The following is a 22,003-nucleotide window of genomic DNA, read 5'->3' as shown; positions in this document are numbered from 1 at the left end:
ACCTACTCCGGACTCCAAATGTCCAGGAATATGAAAATTTGTAAATTTACATTTCATATCTGTATTATAATACGTAAGCCGTACAAATGGGATGGTCTAAAGCTGTGAAAGCTCATGAATTTTCCGAGAAACAGAAAATAAAAGCACAGAGTGCGACAGAAACTAAAGAGTTAACAAATTTCTTTGTACAGAAGAACATCATTGAAGAAAATAAGGCGACTGCAACTGAAGTTCCCAAAGTATTTCGTCATACTCAGCACCATCACTCTTATCCCTCAATGGACTGTAACTTTAAATTTGCTCGGAAATGCTTCTCAGATTCAAAAATAGCTAGTAAATTGTCCTGTGGTCGAACAAAATGCGAGAGTATAGTTTTCAATGTTTTAGCGCCTCTTTCGGTGCAAATCATTCATGAAGAATTGAGCAACTCCTATTTTTCAATTTCAAGTGATGCATCTAACAAAGAATCAAAAGCTTTTCCCTTTTTGTATACAATTTTATTCTAAGGATGGAATCTGTACCAGAATCCTAGATTTTTGCGCAGACAGCAAAAAACTTCCGACGCAATTGCAGATTGCGTAAGAACTATTTTAAAAAGCAACAATTTGGATATCAGAAATGTAACTACATACACGGCAGATAATGCAGCTGTTAATTATACGAAACACTGATTGATTTACCAAAACTTAAAGAAACCTAACATGATCGCTGCAAACTGCTACTGTCATATTATACACAATGTAGCTAAACAAACCGACAAAGCTCTTGGTGCCATGGATGTTGAAACACTTGTTATTAAAATATATAATGAATTCTCAACTTCAATAAAAAATGTCGCTAAGCTAAAGGAATTCTATGAGTTTATTGAGTTAGAATGGCAAAAAATTTTGCGTCATGTACTAACCAAGTGGTTTTCTCTTTATCCTGCTCTGACTCATCTGTTAGAAAAATGGTCCACCATTGCATCTTTTTTTTTTTTTTTTTTTTTTTTTTTTTAAGTTTGGGCGAAGAAAAATGTGATCCGCAAATTTGGGAATTTGTTTCTAGTGGCTTCGAAAGTGATAAAGTAACTCCAGAAAAAAAATATCTGTATTTCTACTACAATGTTTCGGGCATTTTCCATAGTAGAATCCTGTTGCTTGAAGAAAGCAACTGTTCTTCCCCTGAGTTGTTTAAAATCATGGAATGTTTGTTAAATGAACTTCAGCAAAGATTGCACCATGAATTTTATGGTTTTAAGGTTAACCTATGTTCCAGGGAGCTTCTACCTAAAGAATAGAATAACTTGAAGAGTAAATTTAATGGATTCTATCAACGCGCTATTGACTACTTGCACTTGCAGCAGTGGTTTGATTTCAGTGATATAAATCCTTTCTATTGCCTTGGCAGATTTAAGTTAACAAGTATGCTGGAGTGGTCACATCTTGAAGAAGCAGCGACTAAATTAAATTTAACCGAACAGATAAATGTGGATGCGCTGTACTCTGAATTTGTCTCGATTGAAAAAGGTCTCGCTGATATCATCTACAGGGAAAAAGATAGTCCATGTGAAACGAAGTGGAATCTCTTGTTTCAGAAATGTGGAAATAAAAATCTGTGAAACTTGTGCAAGTTGGTTCAAATTGTATTATGTGTTCCCATAAGTAATGCTTTTACTGAACGTGTCTTTTCTATTATGGGAAATATTTGGTCCGATAGTGGCAATCGCCTGATGTTAGTTGTGAAAGCAGATATAACCTACAGTGTAAAGTTAATTTTTCTCAGAGCTGCTCAGAATTTTATGACTATTTAATATCAAAACCCTTGCTTTTTGAAGCTGCCAAAAGTAACAGAAAGTATTCATTCAAGTATAAGCCACTATATGGAACCCTTACACAAAAACAAATTTAAATAATATAGAAAAAGTTCAGAATAAATATCTAAGGTACTTGACATATAGGGAGACACAAGTATATCCGAAAACATATAATAGTCAATCTTTAAATTTAAACTTCAATACATTAAGTCTAGAACAGCGACGAATAATGCAAGCTATGTTGTTCCTATATAAGTTATTTAATAATAAAATCGACTGCACCAATTTACTGCAAGAATTTAAAATACGCACTCCTACAAATGTAACTCGCCTTGAAAATTTCAATTTCTTTTACTGCGACAGATTACACACCAACGCAAACAAGAGGTCACCAGTATGGAGATTGAGTACAACCTATAATAGGTTAACAAAATACACAATGGATTTGGATATTAACAGTAACAGCGTAAGTCAATTCAAGGAAGTTCTTTGTAATGTAATAAGAAATAATTGTAAATGAAAGAACATCAATGATATTACAATTACATTATAACTATAATTGTATTATAATATAAATGTATGAATGTGTTATAGTCGCTTAATACATGTAACGGACACTGTAATTGGGTTATATAGCCTGTTGTGTCTAGAAATAAATAAATAAATAAATAAGCAAACTTAAATGACAGTTAACTTTGTAAGTACTAATATGAGCTTTCAGATCATATTTGAAGTTTCTTGGTAAGCATTTTAGCGATGTTTAATAAAATGTCTAACGTAACTGAATTTCATACTATGTACATGTTAAATTTAGATAAACTGGAGTAAGAAAGTAAAAAAAAAAAATGATACTTTTAAAGAGAACAAATCTGAGATCGCATACTAAAAGGGAATAAAGTTTTTTTTTTTAAAAAAAAAAAACTTGTTTTAAAGAAAGAAACAGTTGTTCTGTTGGAAAGAAGCATTTTTGAATTTTTCCTTTTGCAATTCAACTTCAGGATTACTCTCTTTAAAAGTGTGATTTTTTACTTATTCTCTTTTACCTTGTTACGCTAATAACAAATAAAATGTTTTTAATATTGAGAGTCTATCCTTGCATGTGGTGTGTAAAACGATGCATTATGACTAGTTTTGCATGACTATCTTTTAACTTGACTTCAATTCTCGATATGTCCGGAAATTCTCCTGATGAAAGGTGGTAACCCTAGACCAGTGATGCCAACCCAAAAATTTATAAAATCCCATCTCGGTAGGCAAAAAGTAAGATTTTGCTATGGAACTTTCCACGTGACATTAATTACAGGAAATATATAATATGAAATATGTTACTCACTTGTATTTCAATATCTGTGATCTAGCTGTAAATTTCGATCTGTTATATACGTGAAAAATGCCTCGGTCTGGTAAATAACCTTGGGAGATTCATGTCCGGCAGCCAATGTGTTAAGAACGTGGAAGCAAACACACGTACCACGATAGAGAGGATTTCGAATATTGATTGAGAGAGTGCAAATAAAGTCTATGGAGGATAGCAGACAGTTCGAAACATGTCATTGATCTGAAGTATCCGTTTTCATGTTCTTGTTCTTAGAAACACTATACAATTTGTTAAACAAGTTTGGGTTAGAGTAATCTGTGGAGTATCGCTATCCTGTTCGACTTCCAACTAAAAGTCTCGCTTCGTTCCCCCACCAAGTAGTACCATCTTTGTATAAACTAATGACTGCAAACAGAGATTCATTTGTTTTTGGAGAACTTATAAGGTATCACTGGCGAGAATCCGAGTAAACAGTGCGTGCGCTTTTTATGGGATAATGATCAGTAGTTTTCATATATATATATTCGTCCTTCTCTCTCTCTCTCTCTCTCTCTCTGTCTTTCTGGACATTTCCTTATCATGTCTTTGCCTCTTTCTCTTCTCTCTCTTTATCTCTCTCTCTCTAGCCACCTTTCCTTCGTCTCTTATTGCTTCTCCGTCTCTCTCTCTCACACACACACTCCTTTTATACGCATTCCAATGTTAAAACCGAGCTAATTTTGATGGCCTTGTGACCAGCCCTGACAGAAACAGAAGCGTCGGTCCAAACCTTGACTTGAATGGCCCGTTCGACCCAGATTGGAAAATCTCATTAAAGCTACCTAAATACACGAATGTAAAGAAGCAGAGAAAAATTGTAAAGATTAAAAAGTAATTGTAATTTTGTCGTCGTCTTTTTGAGCTCTGGGCCTACCATCTCCAGTCTTGGTCACCTCTGAACCAAATATTGATTGAAAGCAAGGAAATAAGTAAAATATCTTCTTTGTCCTCCGGCTTACCGAGTCTCAATCGAATCACCGGATCAGTACGGGTTCGAATCCTCGACTATGTGAGCGTTCGTAACCTAATCCACATCACCCACTATCAGCTGTTTCAGCTCTGGCTTGTTTATTCTATCTGTGGGACTTAGAACTAGAGATGCAAGGGCTCGAAAAAACGGCTTTTTTTTTAAAAAAAACGGTTTTTTCTGCTTCGCTTTTTTGCTTGGGAAATTTTGGGCTTTTTTGAAAATTTTGCTTTAAACTGATAATGCAGACTTTGTTTCGCTTCTCTACAACAAAGAAACTCATTTAATTAGTGGTTGATGCAGATAATAATATGAAACCTCGAAAATAAACCATGAATTTCAAAAAGATTTTTTTTAAAATTCTTAACATATTTACATTACGAATTCCAAAGGATTAACCGATATATGTAATAATATTTTAACTTCTTATATACAATAAGTACTTAAAAATTGTACATAAATAACTAGCAAAATTGTATGTAGTATTTTTACTTCAAAATATCACACACCCTCTTTTTGAAGCAAAATAAAGAAAAAAACATGAGAGAAATATGCACATCAAGAGCTTCGTTTCGGGTAGCTCTGTACATTCTTGAAATTTTTCAGTTAAGTTTAACTTTCATAAACATTGTATGAATATTTCGAACAAATTTTTCACTAATTGATCACATACGTAATAATCTGTTACCACCTATCACGTGCTTCGGATCTGCAAAATCGGTAAAGCTCTAAATTCTGTAATGCACTGACTGTTCCTTAAGCTTGTTCAGAATCGATAAAGTATCGACTTTTCTGTTCATGGATCATATACGTAATAGACGGTTTATCTGAGCGTATGGTTTCCTAGGCTGTAGAATACATAACCACCATCACGGTTTACCCACTCCTGAAGGTTTCTGCATTTTTAACAAGAAAATTCAACATATCCTTACATAACTTTTTTTAACCAAAAAGAAAAACTATGGAATACATTTAAAAAGAGTGGAAGAATCAATCACTGTTCCAATTCACAAGAAAGACGACAAAATTTATTGTAATAATTATCGAGTCATTTCTCAACATTCTATTAATAAGATTGACCCCATACGCAGATGAAATTATTGGAGATTATCAGTGTGTATTTAGTCGAAATCTATCAGATATTTATCATTCGACAAATACTCGAAAAGAAATGGGAATATACAGTGCGTCCCACTAGCTTTCGAACCCGAAAAAAAGTTATAATTTCGGAACAAATGTACATAAGAAAATGAAATTCACAATACACGTACCTTGTTTTATGCTAAACACGAGAAAGGGTTGAACAGAAGCGCACACGGCAAAACAGACGATAGGTGGCGCCAGGGGAAGTGCTGCTTGGCGTGGTGCGCGTGCGTCAGTGTGACTCGAGTCGCTTCCTCGCAAGGATGGTTCTGTACACCGTACAGGAACGCGTGTTCATTGTTTTAAAAAAATATTGGATATCGGGATCGTATCAGGCCGTTCAACGTGAATTTTGCCATGAATTTGGATGCCGTAAAGGACCATGGAAATCATCAATACATCATTTGGTGAACAAGTTCGAAACAACAGGAACGTTGCTTACTTGATATGGAGGCGCGCGCTTACGGATGTCCCAGGAGGCAGTACAGAATGTGCGGCAACGTCTTTTGCAGTCCCCTAAGAAGAGCCTGCGTCGATTATCACAAGAGGTAGGGATGTCAAAGTCAACTGTGCAAAGAGCCGCCAAAAGAGCCAAACTGTTTCCATGTCGCGTTACAGTCGTCCAAGAGTTGAAGACTACAGATTGGGAAAAGCGCGTGATGTATTGTCGTTGGTTGTAAGCTTTGTTGCATGACAATCCAGGAATCCTAGACTATACTTTTTTCACAGATGAAGCTTGGTTCCATCTCTCCGGTTATGTGAACTCGCAGAATACTCGGGTGTGGGCCGCCGAAAATCGGCATGTGTACTATGAGATTCCACTTCATCCCTTGAAGGTGGGAGTTTGGTGTGCAATTTCCCGACAGCGTATCATTGGACCCATCTTCTTTGAAGTTACAGTAAACACACAAGTTTACGTACACATCTTCAGTGAATTTGTGAATCAGCTGGACGATCAAGAACTTCGTCGCAGTTATTTCCAACAAGATGGAGCAACATGCCATACTTCCAACGTGGCCATGGCAGAAATTGAGTCCTTTTTTTGGTGACAGGATAATCTCCAAAGGATTGTGGCCGCCAAGATCCCCGGATTTGTCACCACCTGATTTCTTCTTATGGGGTTTTCTTAAAGGTTGTGTCTACAGAAACAACCCACGATCACTGCAAGAGTTGCGAAACAACATTGAGAATGCGATTCATGAGATCACACCGGAGACTCTACATCGGACTTTTCACAATATGGAACGCCGTGTACAAACATGTCTTCACGTCCAGGGAGGACACTTTCAGCACCTGCTGTGATGGTCATATATTCAGCATGAAACAAGGTACGTGTATTGTGAATTTCATTTTCCTCTGTATATTTGTTCGGAAATTATAACGTTTTTTGGGGGTTCGAAAGCTAGTGGGACGCACTGTATTACCCAGTACATCGACTGTTTATTGATTTTAGAAAACTAAGCATTAATAAAAAAAAAAGCCCCTCCCAAAATACTTTTCTAATCCGCCACTGATTATCAGTATAAAATGGTCTTCAAGGTTGTATCTGGAATGTTATAGCTGAATATACAAACAAAATGGAATATTTATTATGCCTGTACTCATAAACTTAAGCTCCTCTTAAATAAAAGTTAGGAATCTTTTAGAAAAACCAAACATTATTCAGAAAAAACCCTCCCAAATATCTTTCTAAATCTGATACTGATTATTTCTATCAAATGGTATTCAAGGTTGTGTCCGGAAGATTATTGTTAAATCATTGCACAGCTACAGTATAACCGAAATTTAGAAGTACGCTCTGATGGATATATTGAAAAACATAAGTTTAATTATTTGCTAGAAGCTAGGGTTCTAAGCTCTGAGAATGAAACATGGATGACTAAAAAAAATGATCTAGAGAAGAAAAAAATGTCGATGATTCAGAAGTTAAAATAAGGTTATACAGCTTCTAAAATTGCCCTCAAATTCAAATACTACGTACTTTATATTTAATTCATAAACCATGTGCTCCATCCACCATGAGCGAATTCAGCGAAATATGGCATTTAGGTCATGAAATCTTATTTAACTTTAGAGTATACTATAAGAAAGCTATTTAAACAGAAAAATCATGAAAATGAAAAAAGCCAAAATTTCCAAAATTCTCGTTTTTTCCCCCAAAAAGCCGGCTTTTTATGTGCAAAAAACCATCGATTCAAAAAAGCCGGCTTTTTTGCATCTCTACTGAGAACCTTATAAGGTAAGAATCCCTAATATGAGGACAGGCACCTAAATCGAGACCCCTACATATCTTGTGTACCAAGAGCTGCAATCTAGTGGTGGCAAGCTAAAACAAAAGGACTTAGCCCGTCACAGCACCGGAAGTCACGTGAGCTCAGTTTGTGGAGAGTTATTAGTATAGTGGAATTTGGAATAAAATGCGCCCCTACAAATTTTTTTAACGTGCATACATCTGGCGCTGAAAATGGAAAAGATAAGTTGATATTCATTCTATTTTTACTTTCTTATATAGCAGTGAATATGTGTATTGTAACATGTAGTGCGTTACGGGTTTTCTTCCACTTACATTTGAGATGACGTTAATCATTCGTTTATCGGTCAAATGTCTTATTATGAGACCTTTAATGGGTTCAGTATATGATACCGGTCTCATAATGCGACCTGTATAGTAATATTAGGTCTGATATTAGGAGCTCATTTGTATTGAGAATTTCTGTAGTCACAAAATAGTCTCTGTCTAAATATTTGACGTTGATGTTTATTGCTGGTTTTCTATTGTGACAGTTATGTTGTACATTTAAACGTTATTTATCTTCTGTTTTATGTAACAAAATACAAACAATGTCGGGCGTTATTTGTGTATCGAAAAAGTAGAAACAACTTCGATTGTTGGAAAAATGTTCATATTTTGTAGGATGCAAACATTTTCAAAACTTGTTTCTAGTTGATCATAAATCCTAACTAAACGCACATACACATTCCTAATTAGAAACCAATGGTGGAAGTTATTTTCCTTTTCTTTTGATGCATAATGATATGTCAATACCAACAAGGAGTCCTGTGCATAGAGCCAGTGATTTCGTTGGCATTGTGCTGTCACTTTGGACACATTTCTTACTCATTTGGTACACATTTGGACATTAAAAGAAGTGATCAAAAGTCGTTGCAGTTTATGCGGATATAAAATGTGAAAAATTGTACAGTGCTTATACTCTAAACTTGAAGAAAATGGGGTGGACTGAAAATGTAGCGTTTGTGCCATCACACGAATTAACTTAAAGACAGTGTGAATGGTGAATTAATGAAAGAACTCTTTTAATATTACACAAAAAGCCGGGGCCTCTTATTAGGTGCCCCTCATAAAAATGGCAGTGTCGCAACTTTGATCACATTTTTCAATATATTTTTTTATTATTATATTTTTATGTGTTCCAATAGTTTGTATCGTAAATTAGACACTCCACAGAATATATTAAAGTAACAACAGTATTTGTTTATGCTTTTATTAACCAGTATATAGAATCCTAACTTTTAGGGTCTCATGTTTGGCGTTCTTAGCCCATTTGTAATATTAATAGATGAAATCGAAAGTGGAAGTTTGGAACAGATAAATCTTCGGAGATAACTGTCAAATGTTCCCTTCTTTGGCTATTTCACGAGAAGATTATTTTATTTATACTCGTTTCACACAAAATTCGTTTCAATCCTATACTTTATCTGGACATCTTGTACTTCATCGTGTTTTATTCATTTTTGCAGTGTGAAACATACAACGCGTGGCATTCTATAAGGAACATTCACTTTTACTTTTGCACATTTATAACTCTTCATTATTATACAATTTGGATTTCTAATACTGTCTCTTTCTGATAGACATTTAACAGAAAAATAGCATTCATTCATCCATTTTTTGGTTCCCTTTGCATTAGTAGTCTGGAATAGAAGGTATGACCTACGCTACCTACTGGACTTCTTATATTTCGAATCAGTACGTTCAATGAACACCACCGAATTTCGAACTGAACTACGCGCAACCAAAGCATGTGTATTAAAATTTTGACATTGTTCTAGATGTGTCTCAGAACTCTACAGTTTCACTGGAAATTAAGTATTTAATTTGACCACTAAGTAAGTTTGGTCTATAATTTGAACGTGACTTAATGAATTGTTCAAGCATCCTCTATATATTCGAATAGACCTGAAAGAATTCAAAATCCAAATGTTACTTCTATATTGCTGTTTGATTTCTGGGAATGGTACTTTATAATGTTAGGTTCTTCTTTTACTACTTTAAATTTCATAGTTTTATCTCTACTTCTCTTTCTTCTTCTCTCCCCTTTTCTTTCTCTGTCTCACTTCTGTACCTCTGTCTAACAGACATCCATCGGTTTCAATTTTTATTGTGTGTGTGTGTTTAAGTTTCTCCATCACCTTATGAACCTTGTTTCTTCTCGCTGTTTTCTTTCATTTTATCGATACTAATATATATATATATATATATATATATATATATATATATATATATATATATATATATATATATATATTGTAAATTAGAATTGCGCTCATGTTTTTTGCTGATTTAGTATGGGAGAGAGGAAAGAAGGAGAGAGAGGGGTCTCTTTACCAAGGTGACACAACTTTAAGATACAAAGGTGTCATTTGGGAGGTCTAGCTGTACGGGGTTTGCTGTCGCAATTTTATTGATGCGAAGTGTACAATTAATCAGAGCACATGGGCATTGGCATCTTACATATACAACAAGTAAAAATACGTAATGCGAAGTGCATTCTTTACCACGTAGTACATAAGGAAAATATGATAAAGTGAAGTGGTATGTAAAGGCAATGTATTTAATGATCATAGAAGCGTCGCAAAGCTGTGTGTCACGCAAAGCATGTTTCTTTATGTCGTATAAAGTGTTTTAGTACAGCCCGCGCACCACAAGAAAACTGTACAGAGAGTTGACGAGATAAAGAGTGGTAAAAACGACGACTCTATTTTCAGAAACTGGAGGTGAAAAATGGTTTATGCTTGGGGTTTCCGTGTGGGAGGGGTGAAGTTTCTTGGGTTGCCAGAATCGTGGAGTCAATTTACACAACCTTGACCTACGAAAATTTGCACGAGGAAAGCATCAATCTAAAACCGTAATCATTTTTTTTCAAATAATGAGATAGTTTTTTTTATTAGTGTTCCTTTACGTAATTCAAAAATTATGCATAATTGAAGTAAGTGACAGTACATCAATTCATGTCCTACTGATTTCTAACGATGGCAAGCTTGAATAGAACAGTCTGATTGTTAGAAAGGTTTTAAGAAGGACATACTGTTAGAAATTTATTTAACTGTCGCAATAATTTGACAGTTCAACATATTAGTACTTGGTGTCGAATGCGGACTTGTTATTCTAGTTTGTTTTGGTTGTTCTTGTTTTTATTATTTCCACTGACGCAAATCCCCGGGCTGAGGGGGACATGTCCCCTCCAATCTTGGAACTGGCGGGGACTGCCCCCCCCAAAAAAAATTCGATTTGAAATGTGTTTTTTGGGGAAAAAAGTGATGATTTGTGTCCGATTGCCACAAAGGAAAGTGAGATGAAATTGATGTTCCCCCAGAATAAGCCTCAAATCTGCCCCCCTCCCAATGTTGAAGACAACTCTGCTCCTTGATCCTCCACAGGATTGTTTTTCAACTTCACAATTATTTTGAGCAGCGCCTAACAACAACAACAAAAAAAAAAAAAATCTTACTTGCCTCCCCGAATGTTGAAGACAGATTTGCTCCGCTGATTATTGCTGTTGTTAATTGTTGATTCGTTGTTATTGTTGACCTTTTTTATCGTAGTAATTTTATTGAATAATTTTCGTGTGATATGAATCTTTGCAAGAACATGGGGACAAAATAGGAAGATAAATAGAAGCTTATCGACTTCTGTGATCAAGACGATAAAGTAAACAATGCATTGTTCCTATCACTCATGCCAATACATTCTAAGGTCCTTATCAGTGAAAATCTCGCCAAAATGTATTCAACGGTTCTAGGTCAAGTGCAAAATATTTCCTACTGTAATGTTTTCATTCTCCAAATCTGAAAAATGCTCATCACGTGGCAAACCTGAATATATTTTTTAATACAACATGTTCGCCACACGAAATGTCTTATGCTTAAATGAAAAAGCCTCCCCTTATCAGGGAAATTGACAGCGTGGAAGATTCTGATACTAGGCCTACGTCATAGTTTTTCTTTTGGCGCACGGGCACTACACTGTTCGTAGGTTTCCTTATGAAAATTTCCCTCAGCTGACAAAATTTTCCCTTTTTAAACCTAGTTTTCCTTAGTTTGTTGAGTGACAGAAGTTATATGATAAGATTAATTTAGCTATATTAAAGGAAATACCAACCACATTTATTGTATTCATTTCCTTTTTTCTTTTCTTTTTCTTTTTTTTTGTTTTACATTTCCTGCATTTTTTTCTAAATAGAATACACAAAAATACATTCAGCCAACAACGGATGAAAACTATGCTATTTTGAACCCTTCCCCCCATAAAAACTACTGCTACTGATTGGTTTATTTCTGCCGAACAAAAAAGATTTAAGCATTTATATTGGTCACTCAGCCAGCTCGAGAATTTCCGTGAATTTTCATATTTCATCGAAAACTTCCCTTTTATCTAAATTTATCCCCTGAAATTTCCCTAGATTACGGAGATTTCCATAAAACTACGAACACTCGCACTACTATCTTCGTTTCTCGGTATACGCACCACTACTGGTCCCTAAGGACGCACCCTGCTGCGTTTCTGCCCTGACTTGGTTAGAAAGCACTCGTACTTTTTAGTGACCAACTAGCACAAGTTGATTTGTGGCTTTAAATTAGTTCGTGTTTTATGCACTATAAGTTTTATCATATATTCCACAAGCTCTATTTACATTCGGGCATAAATTCTAATTGCAGAGGGCCAGAATTATTTACTGAAAATTCACACTTTTTTCATAAGTATAGCATTATTTTGGTCAGGTTAAGTTATATTACGTTCTACTCACCTTCATCGTTTGTATAGATAGACAATAGCTTTCACAAAAGTGTGCACTATATTATATCGTTTCACTGTAGTTTCTCCATTGCACACATTGTGTTTCTATTCCATTTACTTCACTTATTACTCACAGATTAATTACGTTTCACTACCGACAACTCATTTCTCCTGAAAAAAAAATTTTTACCTACTTTTTGCCACCCTAATTAGAATTAACCCATATTCAGTGCTCCTACAGACAATCTGCGCCAATTAATGCAACTCCTCTTTAATAAACACTTTGTAAGATAATGAAACTGGTTTTCTGCTAAGTCAATATTTCATGATTGTAAGTATTCCCGCCTAAAATACAATAGGACTGGTTCTTCATTCGTCAAGTGTTCCTCCTTTCGAATTACTTACTTGTTAGACGTTTTGTCGATCTTGACTATTGTTAAATCGACTTCTGGTATAAATATGGGTAAGATTCCGTTCAACCCTGCCACGATTACTTACAATAAACCAAACAGACCCTAATCTAATCTAATCTAAACTACACTAGTCTGAACTAATCTCATCTAAAACTACCTAATGGCTAATATAAAGAAGGACCTAACGAATGCTTTATAAGCTGTCGGAATTTAGTGGAAGTTGTGCCTAAAATATTGTAATGTTTGTTAAATATGTTAAAAATAAACTGGTCAAATAATAATTATTAAGAGACTAATCCAGTTCCAAGACCTATTCAAACCATCTTTTTACCATTTTAATCTTGAATCTCTAACACATTACATAGCATTAAAAATAAACTATTAAACTAAATTATTTACCGTTTCTGCTTTATTCTTATCCACATCAAGTTTATGTTTCTTAGTCATCTTTGCGATTATTATTGTCATTAAGTTATCGTTGTGATTATGCTATTAAAGAAATATAGTTTCTTTAAATCGCTTTACTTCATTAGATACAGACAACACACTCTTAAGATTGTAAACTAGAAATATCATCTTCTTCATAAACCTCTTTAGAACTGTAAACCAAGACTAAATCGCATATACTTTTTTTTAACGCGCTACCCTAGCCAGCTGTTTCTAAGTTGCTTACACAAGGGGAAGCAGAAATCTCTAGATAAATGGTGGAAAAAGCAAAATTTATGCATTATATATTAGGTACAAGGGCAAATAAGTATTATTTGAATGATAATGTTATGAACATTTTTAAAAAATAATAAAAACTTTCTTTGGGCCGGGTTCGAACCCACGGAAAAGCTATTTAGACTGCTCGCTAACATGCTTTGGTATGAAGACCAACAACAAGTGGCGTTTGATTTGTGCTATATGTGTGCTACGTGACGAGAAACGGATAGCTCCAACCAATCAGAACCATGTGTTTAGTTCCGATGGTTAGGGTCGAGTGTGATTTAAACATATGTAGATGGATCCAAGACTTTTTGCAAAGTTAAGAATAGTCCGTTAAAAACAATGCCTTTTCATGATTTAAATGATTCCCTAAGACGTTCTGGACTGTTATTGCCCTGGCGCATGCCAAAATAATTGTGTCCAGATTGATAATGTGAGTGCAAACTGATGTGAGCTGAAAAAAATACATGCAATCCCGTTATATGCAATTATTTCATTACTCGTAGCGCCTTAGAAATTGTTTCTTAGTCCAGGAATTGCATTCGTATGTGAAGATTCACTTTACGAGTACTTTCCCTTTAGGATATAAATACGCGTTCGGGCGACTGCCATATAAATGACTGTACAAAAAAACACACAAACCAATTTGTAATAGGTGGTTACAAAAAGAAAGAATGCCATCTAACTGAGTCAGAGCATGAGCGCAGCAGGTGTGCTCGCGAACTTGGTAAACCTGCAGAGAGCAGGCGCGTTAGCAACGAAGATTATGTGCATAAACGAAGATGTGTAGCATACACTTGATATGGCACTCACTCATTTTAACCTTGGTTTGACACTAGTAACATTACAGCAGGCGCACACTCAGAAATTTGTGTTGAGAGGTGTCCGAAACTTGGGGGAGGGTCACCACTAGTAGTCAATATGTCTCAGTAGTATTGAATTTGTATTATTCTACGCTAGGTAATTTTAGAGTACTGCCACATGTATTCTCAGCAAAAATAATAAACTGTGTTTTTTTTATAAGAAAAGAAAGTCTATAGTCTACAGATATAGTGTAGGATCAAATTTTTAAGGTACGTCTACCATTTCTCTCCTAGAACAAAGCATAGTTTTCTTAAGAAATTTTATAAACCTTTAACGAGTTACGAAATGTGGGAGGAGGTTTGGACTCGGTATAGCAGCCTTGTGAGTGCACCTCTGCATTACACTTGTAAAGGTAAAATATTAGTTTCCTACGTTGTGCAGAAATGCTCCGACATTGGAAATTAATACCATAGGCAATTATATTTCATATTATGCACTCACTCATTTTAAAAGTAAAATTAGATACATTTTTAAATTATGAACTATTCTTAAACAGTACCCTAATTCTATAAAATAATAAATCCATCAGTTTGGTGTTTCATTTTTATGCTGTGTTTATTAGCTGGCATACCTAGTTTCGTGACACTCTGCGAGGAAAAATATATTGAATATGTTACACGATAGATGGATTGTAAATTTTCCATTTCGAGAGCTGAAGTTAAGAAAGGGGGGAGTAAATAATCTGTATTTTTATACGACTTCAAGAGAACAGGGATAGCCTACATGGATGTCGCATGAATCTTGTTTCTTATTCAATCATAACCAGTGATGATTTCAGGGGATTACCTAGGAGGAAGATGGAAAGATTTGCCCTCATTGTGAATTGAAAGTCCTCCTCCCTCGAGGAAAATATTATTTTGAGGTTGCCTCCTTTAAAAGAAAAAAAAACTGTCAGTCTGACAAGGTTTACGTTTGTTCATCTGGGTGTTGGAGGTTATAGGGAACTCTTCAGAGAAGAACAAATTGATTCTTTAAAAAAAATTGACTTTCGATATATCCTCATTCTTGCGCAGAATGATGAAAGGGTCACAAGAGATGCAATATATTACCCACTGTATGATTGAATATATTAACTAGCTTTTAGTAACAATAGACTGAGAGCAAATTATAATCCGTCCTAATTACACTCTGCAACAAATTTAAACTTTTTCCCCTTCAAATAAGATTATACGATTTTAACTAAATGATAGATGCTGGAATCTAAAATGTTCTATCACGTCACGCGTTTGTTGGGCAGACCACAACACATTATATGAAATGTACTAGATATTTACATATATTTACTATATAATGTAGGGTACTAAAGCGTATTATACCGGGTGTTCAGAAAGTAACTATGCAGTGCCATTTTGTAGTGTGCTAAGTGATGACTGATATGATTGTCAAATAACGATACAACATTTTTCATTGTTTAACATGTTTAAACCATATTTGAATCATATTTGACCAGGTATTTGTATTTGTTCATAGGTTTGATTGAATACCAACGTCTTGTATGACATCATTTGGATCCAGGTCATCATGCTGACGATTAAACAAAGAGTTTTTCTTGAGGCATGTGTTCGCAATGGAGACAAGTTCACCTCAGAAGTAGAAGCTGCATTTGCAGCAAAGTTCTCAGGAGTGAGGATGCCTAACCGCAATGCTGTACGGAACCTCATCACCCAGTTTCGAAAGATCGAAAGCGTTCATATTGCTCCAAAATCAGGTAACCCGTCCACAGCCACATCCGCAGAGAAGGTAGCGAAGGTGCAAAACGTGATGCTGCACAATCCAAAGAAATCGGTTAGACGACTAGCTTAGCAGGCCCACGTGTCCGTGGGTTCCGCTCCAAGATTCTCCGGAAGTCACTGTCCATGTATCCGTACAAAATTTCGGTCGTGCATGAACTGAGAGACAACAGTCGCCCGGCGCTTGTGAACTTTTGCAACTGGTTCCTGTCCTTCCTTGCTGAGGGGATTCTTGGCAAAACGTTTTTCACGCATGAGATATAGTTTCACCTCTCCGGTTACATGAATAGCCAGAATAGTCGTGTGTGGAGTACGGAGAATCCGCATGAATTTCATGTGTATCCACTGTATGATCAAAAGGTTGGTGTTTGGTGCGCCGTGACTTGTAAACGCATCATTGTGCCCATCTTCTTTCAGGACACCATAAATGCAGAACGGTACTGCAGCTGCATTCTGGAGCCCTTCCTAGTTGAACTGAATGAGGACGAAATTGAGAATGCCTGGTTCCAACAGGTTGGGGCGACTGCACATACTGTTCACAAGGCGATGAGCTTTTTACAGGACATCTTCGGTGACCGCATTGTCTCTCGAGGACTCTGGCCTCGGCGTTCACCCGACTTGACTCCATCGGATGGGATACGTTGAATGGGATACTTTCTATCTATGGGATACGTTGAATGGATGGGCCTATGAAGGCAATCCGCACACCATACAAAAACTCCAAGCTGCACTGACACGTCACCTTCGGAACATCACTCCCGATGTTCTGCACAACGTCTTCAAGAACACGCAGAAACGTCTGCAACTGTGTCCTCAAGTGCAAGGGGATCACTTCCAGCATCTCTTATAACTTCCATGACATTGAAGTTTAGCTTCGAGTTAATTTCAGTTGTTTAAAGTTGTTTATGGAAAATAAAATACGGCAAGTTATGATCTGCATAATTACTTTCTAAACACCCTGTACTAATATTAAATTTGTTGACTTACTCTTTAAAATACTTTCTTTGGTCGGTTGCGCTTGTAGACATCTGAAATTTCTATGATGATAAACTAGCAATACTCAGCAAGCATATTTTCAGTTCATTTTCCATTGTAACACTTTTCAAATGTGGTAGTGTCCTGATGAAACCGTTCTCCATGGTCGTCACTTACTGCGCCGAGATTTTGAGGGGAAAAGTCAAGATATGAGTGCAACAAGTGTAATTTTAATGACATGTATCCCATAAGTTTAAAACTGCGCACCATATCACTAACAATAGCTTCACGATTTTCAGACTTTACATTTCAAAGAAAACTGAACATATCTTTCTAAATGTCATCCAAGCTAATTTCTCAATTTCAGAGAGTTTAGTTTCAGTCTTCAACTTGCATGACTGTTTTAATCTATGGACCAACAAATACTCCTTCTTTAATTATTGCCTCACAAGTTTGAGAATGTCTCCTCAAGGTGTGTGATAGCAATACCTTCTCTAATATTTAACAAAAAATCTGCATCAGTCCAAGCTTGATACGTAACGGTGGCAAAAATACATCTTGGGTGTTCACAATTTGGTTTACGAGATACGTTCTTGGTGCCAGGAATAAAATCTTGTCTTTGAGGCCAGTATTTACGGACGTAGTGATTCGCTTTGTCACGGCTATCCCACTTATATATATAAAACAATAATACTTTGTGTATCTTTGTTGCATCCCTATAAGAATACCAATAACTTTTTAAGTTCCCATACTCATGACATTTGAATTTTTTATATTTAATGAAGTTCAATATCATTAATAACTTCATACGTCTCCTTTGTATAATCTGTATATGCTATAGGAGCAGATGGGTGAACATTTCCAATATGAAGAAGAATATAAATCTTTAAACTTGGTCTCGATCTGTCAATAAACAAGGGCCACTCGGTGGGATTATATTCATGTCCTAAGGACTGAAATAAGGAATCTAAATCTTTACAATGAACAGTGCCTCCATTTTTAACAAAATAGTCCTCAAAATAGTCATCTTTCTGTTCCGTTCCAATTGTCAGGATTCGATTGTCGATTCCAAGTTGGTACTCCTTTCACATGTACACGACGTGGAACTTGACAACATGTAAGATGACTTTTTGACTTCTTTTGATGTTACGAATCACCTAACAGAGTTTGTACACATTTTTCAGATTCACCTTATAATATACATACAGTATCGTATGCAAATCATATCAATCTTGTTTATGCATATCATTATTTACGTATCTCATTTGCGTTGTGCTAGTGACATTGATATAGACAATGATAAAGATATGAAACATTTGTCATGTTTAGAATGTTCAGCGTTTGAACAATATAAACTTTCATCGTCGTAAATCCTATAAAAGTGATTATAGCAACTGTGTACGTGGGTACAGAACAGTGATATTCGTTACGTTTGAAATGAGCAGGAAATTACGAGATAGTATTGTGAACGCTATTTTAAATTCAGTGTCATTTTCACTTTGCTATTAGGATGATGAAGTTTGATAGTCTCACCATAGCCCCTTAACAAGCTGAATCGCGCTAGTTTAGGCGAAACGAGCGGTGTCCATAACTGACTTCACTGCGGGCACCATTCACTGGGAATTGTCAATTGTTCCCTGAGCCAAAAAGTTGTAAGCGAAGCAGGAGACAGTAGAAAATGTCTTGTTTCATTGGGAGGAGGAACAAGGCCCTCGTTGGACCGACGTCCCACTAAATGGGAAGATAGTGGGGCCAACAACGAGAAGACAACATGGGACCCATAGGAGACACCGAGTACTAGGACAAGGAGATGCATCGTATCGTACACGGACTCTGGTTATAAAACAAATTAGGCCTAAAAACTAAAACAAACATTCCGGCGAAACAATTTAAATTTCAAAGTTTAAAAGTATATATTTTTTTTACTGTAAATTCAGTGTAGAGTGCATAACGTGTGATTACACCGCATTAAAATTTGTTCATCCTATGAATCTGTGCTCATCATTCTCCACAGAAAGCTTATTAATGTATTTAAAAAGTGTGCCATTGTTGTGTATTCCTTTCAGCTGTCCTGGAGTTGTCAGACTCCGGTACTATGCCGTTGAACAACAACCATGTGTTGTTGCGTGAGTGGGAGATAGTATTGTCTCTTAATACCTGGAGTAAAACACATAGACTTGAAAATTAGAGCCTCATCTTTGCTTGAAATGCATATGTAAATTAAATTCACTTTGTTCAGCATAATCTCTTTATCACTTTAGATTAAGTTTTGCTCTACCGACATTTAAATCAGCTCTACTGACTTTGCTAGTAATTTGCATATAATTCAGACCATTTGCTTTGCATTTCAAATTAGCATATGTAAATTTATTTAAATTTTCATTTTATTTCCATATTAAGAGATTCCTCTTTTACATTATTCTATTCTCCCTCTTTTACAACCTATATTTCTTTTGCTTATTTACAACCTATATTTCTTTTTATAAATTCTGTCTTTTCCACATAAAACTCTCAAAACGGCACAACAGATGCCACTGGCCCTAGAGAAGAGGTTACCTTCTGCGGCTAGCTGTTTTCTAATGGAAATAAAATTCCGTGTTTTATTATAAAACACATGACACTGAACAAATGTCTGTTGGAGCGTGTATTTGAGATTAAGATTTACTTGAAAACGCGAAGATAAGGACTAAATAATTATCAAGGTGAATGCTGTCTTGAAAACAGTTGGAAGAAGAAACAAACGAAGAAATTAAAAATGATGTAAGTGGAGATCAATTGGAAGAGTGGTCAGTTAGTCACCCGTAACGAATCTTGTCTTGAGCAAATACATGACAGTGACGATGTAGAAGCAGCACTGAAGTTTTACATTTCATACATGAAAATAAAAAATAAAAAAAATAAAACAGAGAAAAATACATTAGATGTTAGTAGCTTTATAATATGAGAAAAACAAAACATTAACTTACCCATGGTATTAGAAAAAAAAACAGACTACAAAGTCAATAATCAAACACACACACACACACACACACAAAGACCCAAGGGCGTATCCACGGGGAGAACCTACAGGATCTGGACTCCCCTCAAAACAACTTCCTAACTCAACATACATTTGCATACTTTCTCAATAAAATTATACTTGTTTAAAAGAGAAATTATTAATGTAGCATGAAAATTTTATCTTACACTTCATCTGTAATCTTTCTCTTATAAAAACAATCTAGTTCTATCATTTTTAAAAAAAAAAATAAATATAGGTGGAAGTATTTTACAATTACTTATTGTCTTTGCGGGTGTAGAATAATACCTGTTCAGTACTAACTACATAGACGTACTGGTTTGCAGTATTGCCCCTACCACCAAGGGGTTGGTAGAGCAGAAGTCCCGCTTGAATAAAGCCTTTCTCAAGTCAATTCAAAACTTGGACTCCCCCAACAAATTTTTGGGTGCGCGCCTGGTCAGAGCCCACCGGAGTGTAACTTTTTTAACCAGAGTAGTTAAGGGTAAAGGAAATGTATTGAGAATTTTGGCAAACAGCTAGAGCATTTTTTCCCTTGCTGCAGGCTCAGACTTCATAGCGCTGTATAAGTTTCATATTATTATTATTATTATTATTATTATTATTATTTTATTATTATTATTATTATTATTATTATTTATTATTATTATTATTATTATTATTATTATTATTATTATTATTGACCTTCTGAACAGTAATCGTAAATGCAATGCAAAAGAAGTTGTAGAGTAATATTGAAAACCACACGTAGCCTATAGGCTACTCATACTGTATCTACAACACTGTAATAATCTCTTTGTTTATATCTCACTCAAACGCGGCTGTTACTCAACCTATTTCTTTGTTGATTCCTCACACGATCGTTCGAGCTATAAAGTTTTATGAGGTAGTATTCACAAACCACGAGTAAACATTTTGAATATTTTCTTTGACGTAATTCGTGTCACAGCAATGAAACATTTTGCAATAACGCTCGCGTAGACTTTCATCATTGCTGCTGCTGAGACTCACATATTGCTCTAACGTTTGGCTTGTTTATACATGTATAATTTCTTTATCACCTTTACCTTCGTTTCATAAAATATACATAATCCATCTTAGATTTCCACACAGTAGTGTATGTACACATGTATTCCAGCGAAAGATCATAAAGAATTCCTAGTCGCATGCCTTCTGTTATACAGGATGTAAACGAAATAACAACGTCAAAGTTATATAGGAAATACCTTAATATTAAATGGGGAAATAAGATTTTTCAAATAGGGTCGAAAAACATAATCAAATATTGTCTTACATATGTGTAGGATCGTTGTGCCCATTCCTCAGAATCCACGATGTACTGTTCCTCCTTAGGAAACTCCCCTTCCCTCAAAAAGAAAAAATGAAATGAAATCTTTAAGTTTTACGTTCCACGATTATGCCAGTTAGGCTAAAGGAGACGATGATGAAGAGATGAGTGAAATGGTGGAATAAATAAAGTGGGAGAACCCGAGAAAACCCAAGAGCACGGTATTTGTCCACCACAAAGTCCACCGGCGCGAGCTGGGATAGAACCAGGGACCAAGCACCGGAGGTGAACGCTCTACCACTGAGTCACCGCGCCCCTCCCTCAAAAAGAGTATCATTTTGAATTCAATGGGTAAACACCGTATACGAACACGGGCACGATATTGTTTCTCCGTGGTGTAAAGAAGACTAATCGGCTTACATCCGACCAGTTTTCAAAGTGTACTTACCCTATAAAAACCGTGCCGCCACCATAGTGTTCTATTGCACCACAGCATTATGAACTCTTTTGATTAAGCGCTATAATTTTGCGATCAAAAAAGGAAAAGAAGAACTTGAAAAGTATTATTGAGACACTGTCTGTATCAGTAGCGTACGCAGGAATTTATTTCGGGAGGGGTCCAAACTCAATATGAGGGTATTTTATATTAAAATTCCTAAAATTGCCCCTAAAATAGGATAAATTTACACAAAGATCGAAATTTCGGGG

General features: G+C 35.7%; 1 protein-coding gene across 1 annotated transcript in view; it reads right to left on the bottom strand.

The window, feature by feature from the left end:
- Positions 1-13,253, bottom strand: part of LOC145664181 (sodium/potassium-transporting ATPase subunit alpha-B-like) — a 465,697-nt gene extending 452,444 nt beyond the window's left edge. Inside the window, exon 1 of the mRNA XM_081730619.1 lies at positions 13,111-13,253. Within this exon, the coding sequence (XP_081586745.1) occupies positions 13,111-13,179 (69 nt within the window). The 5' untranslated portion in view covers positions 13,180-13,253. The remainder of the gene's footprint in view (positions 1-13,110) is intronic.
- Between the last annotated feature and the right edge of the window lie 8,750 nt (positions 13,254-22,003).

Source organism: Thermobia domestica, chromosome 11 (genome assembly GCF_964235325.1).
Source record: "Thermobia domestica chromosome 11, izTheDome1.hap1.1, whole genome shotgun sequence".
Classification (NCBI taxonomy): Eukaryota; Metazoa; Arthropoda; class Insecta; order Zygentoma; family Lepismatidae; genus Thermobia; species Thermobia domestica.
The sequence above is the reverse complement of the archived record's forward strand: the minus strand, read 5'-3'. Positions and strand labels throughout refer to the sequence as shown.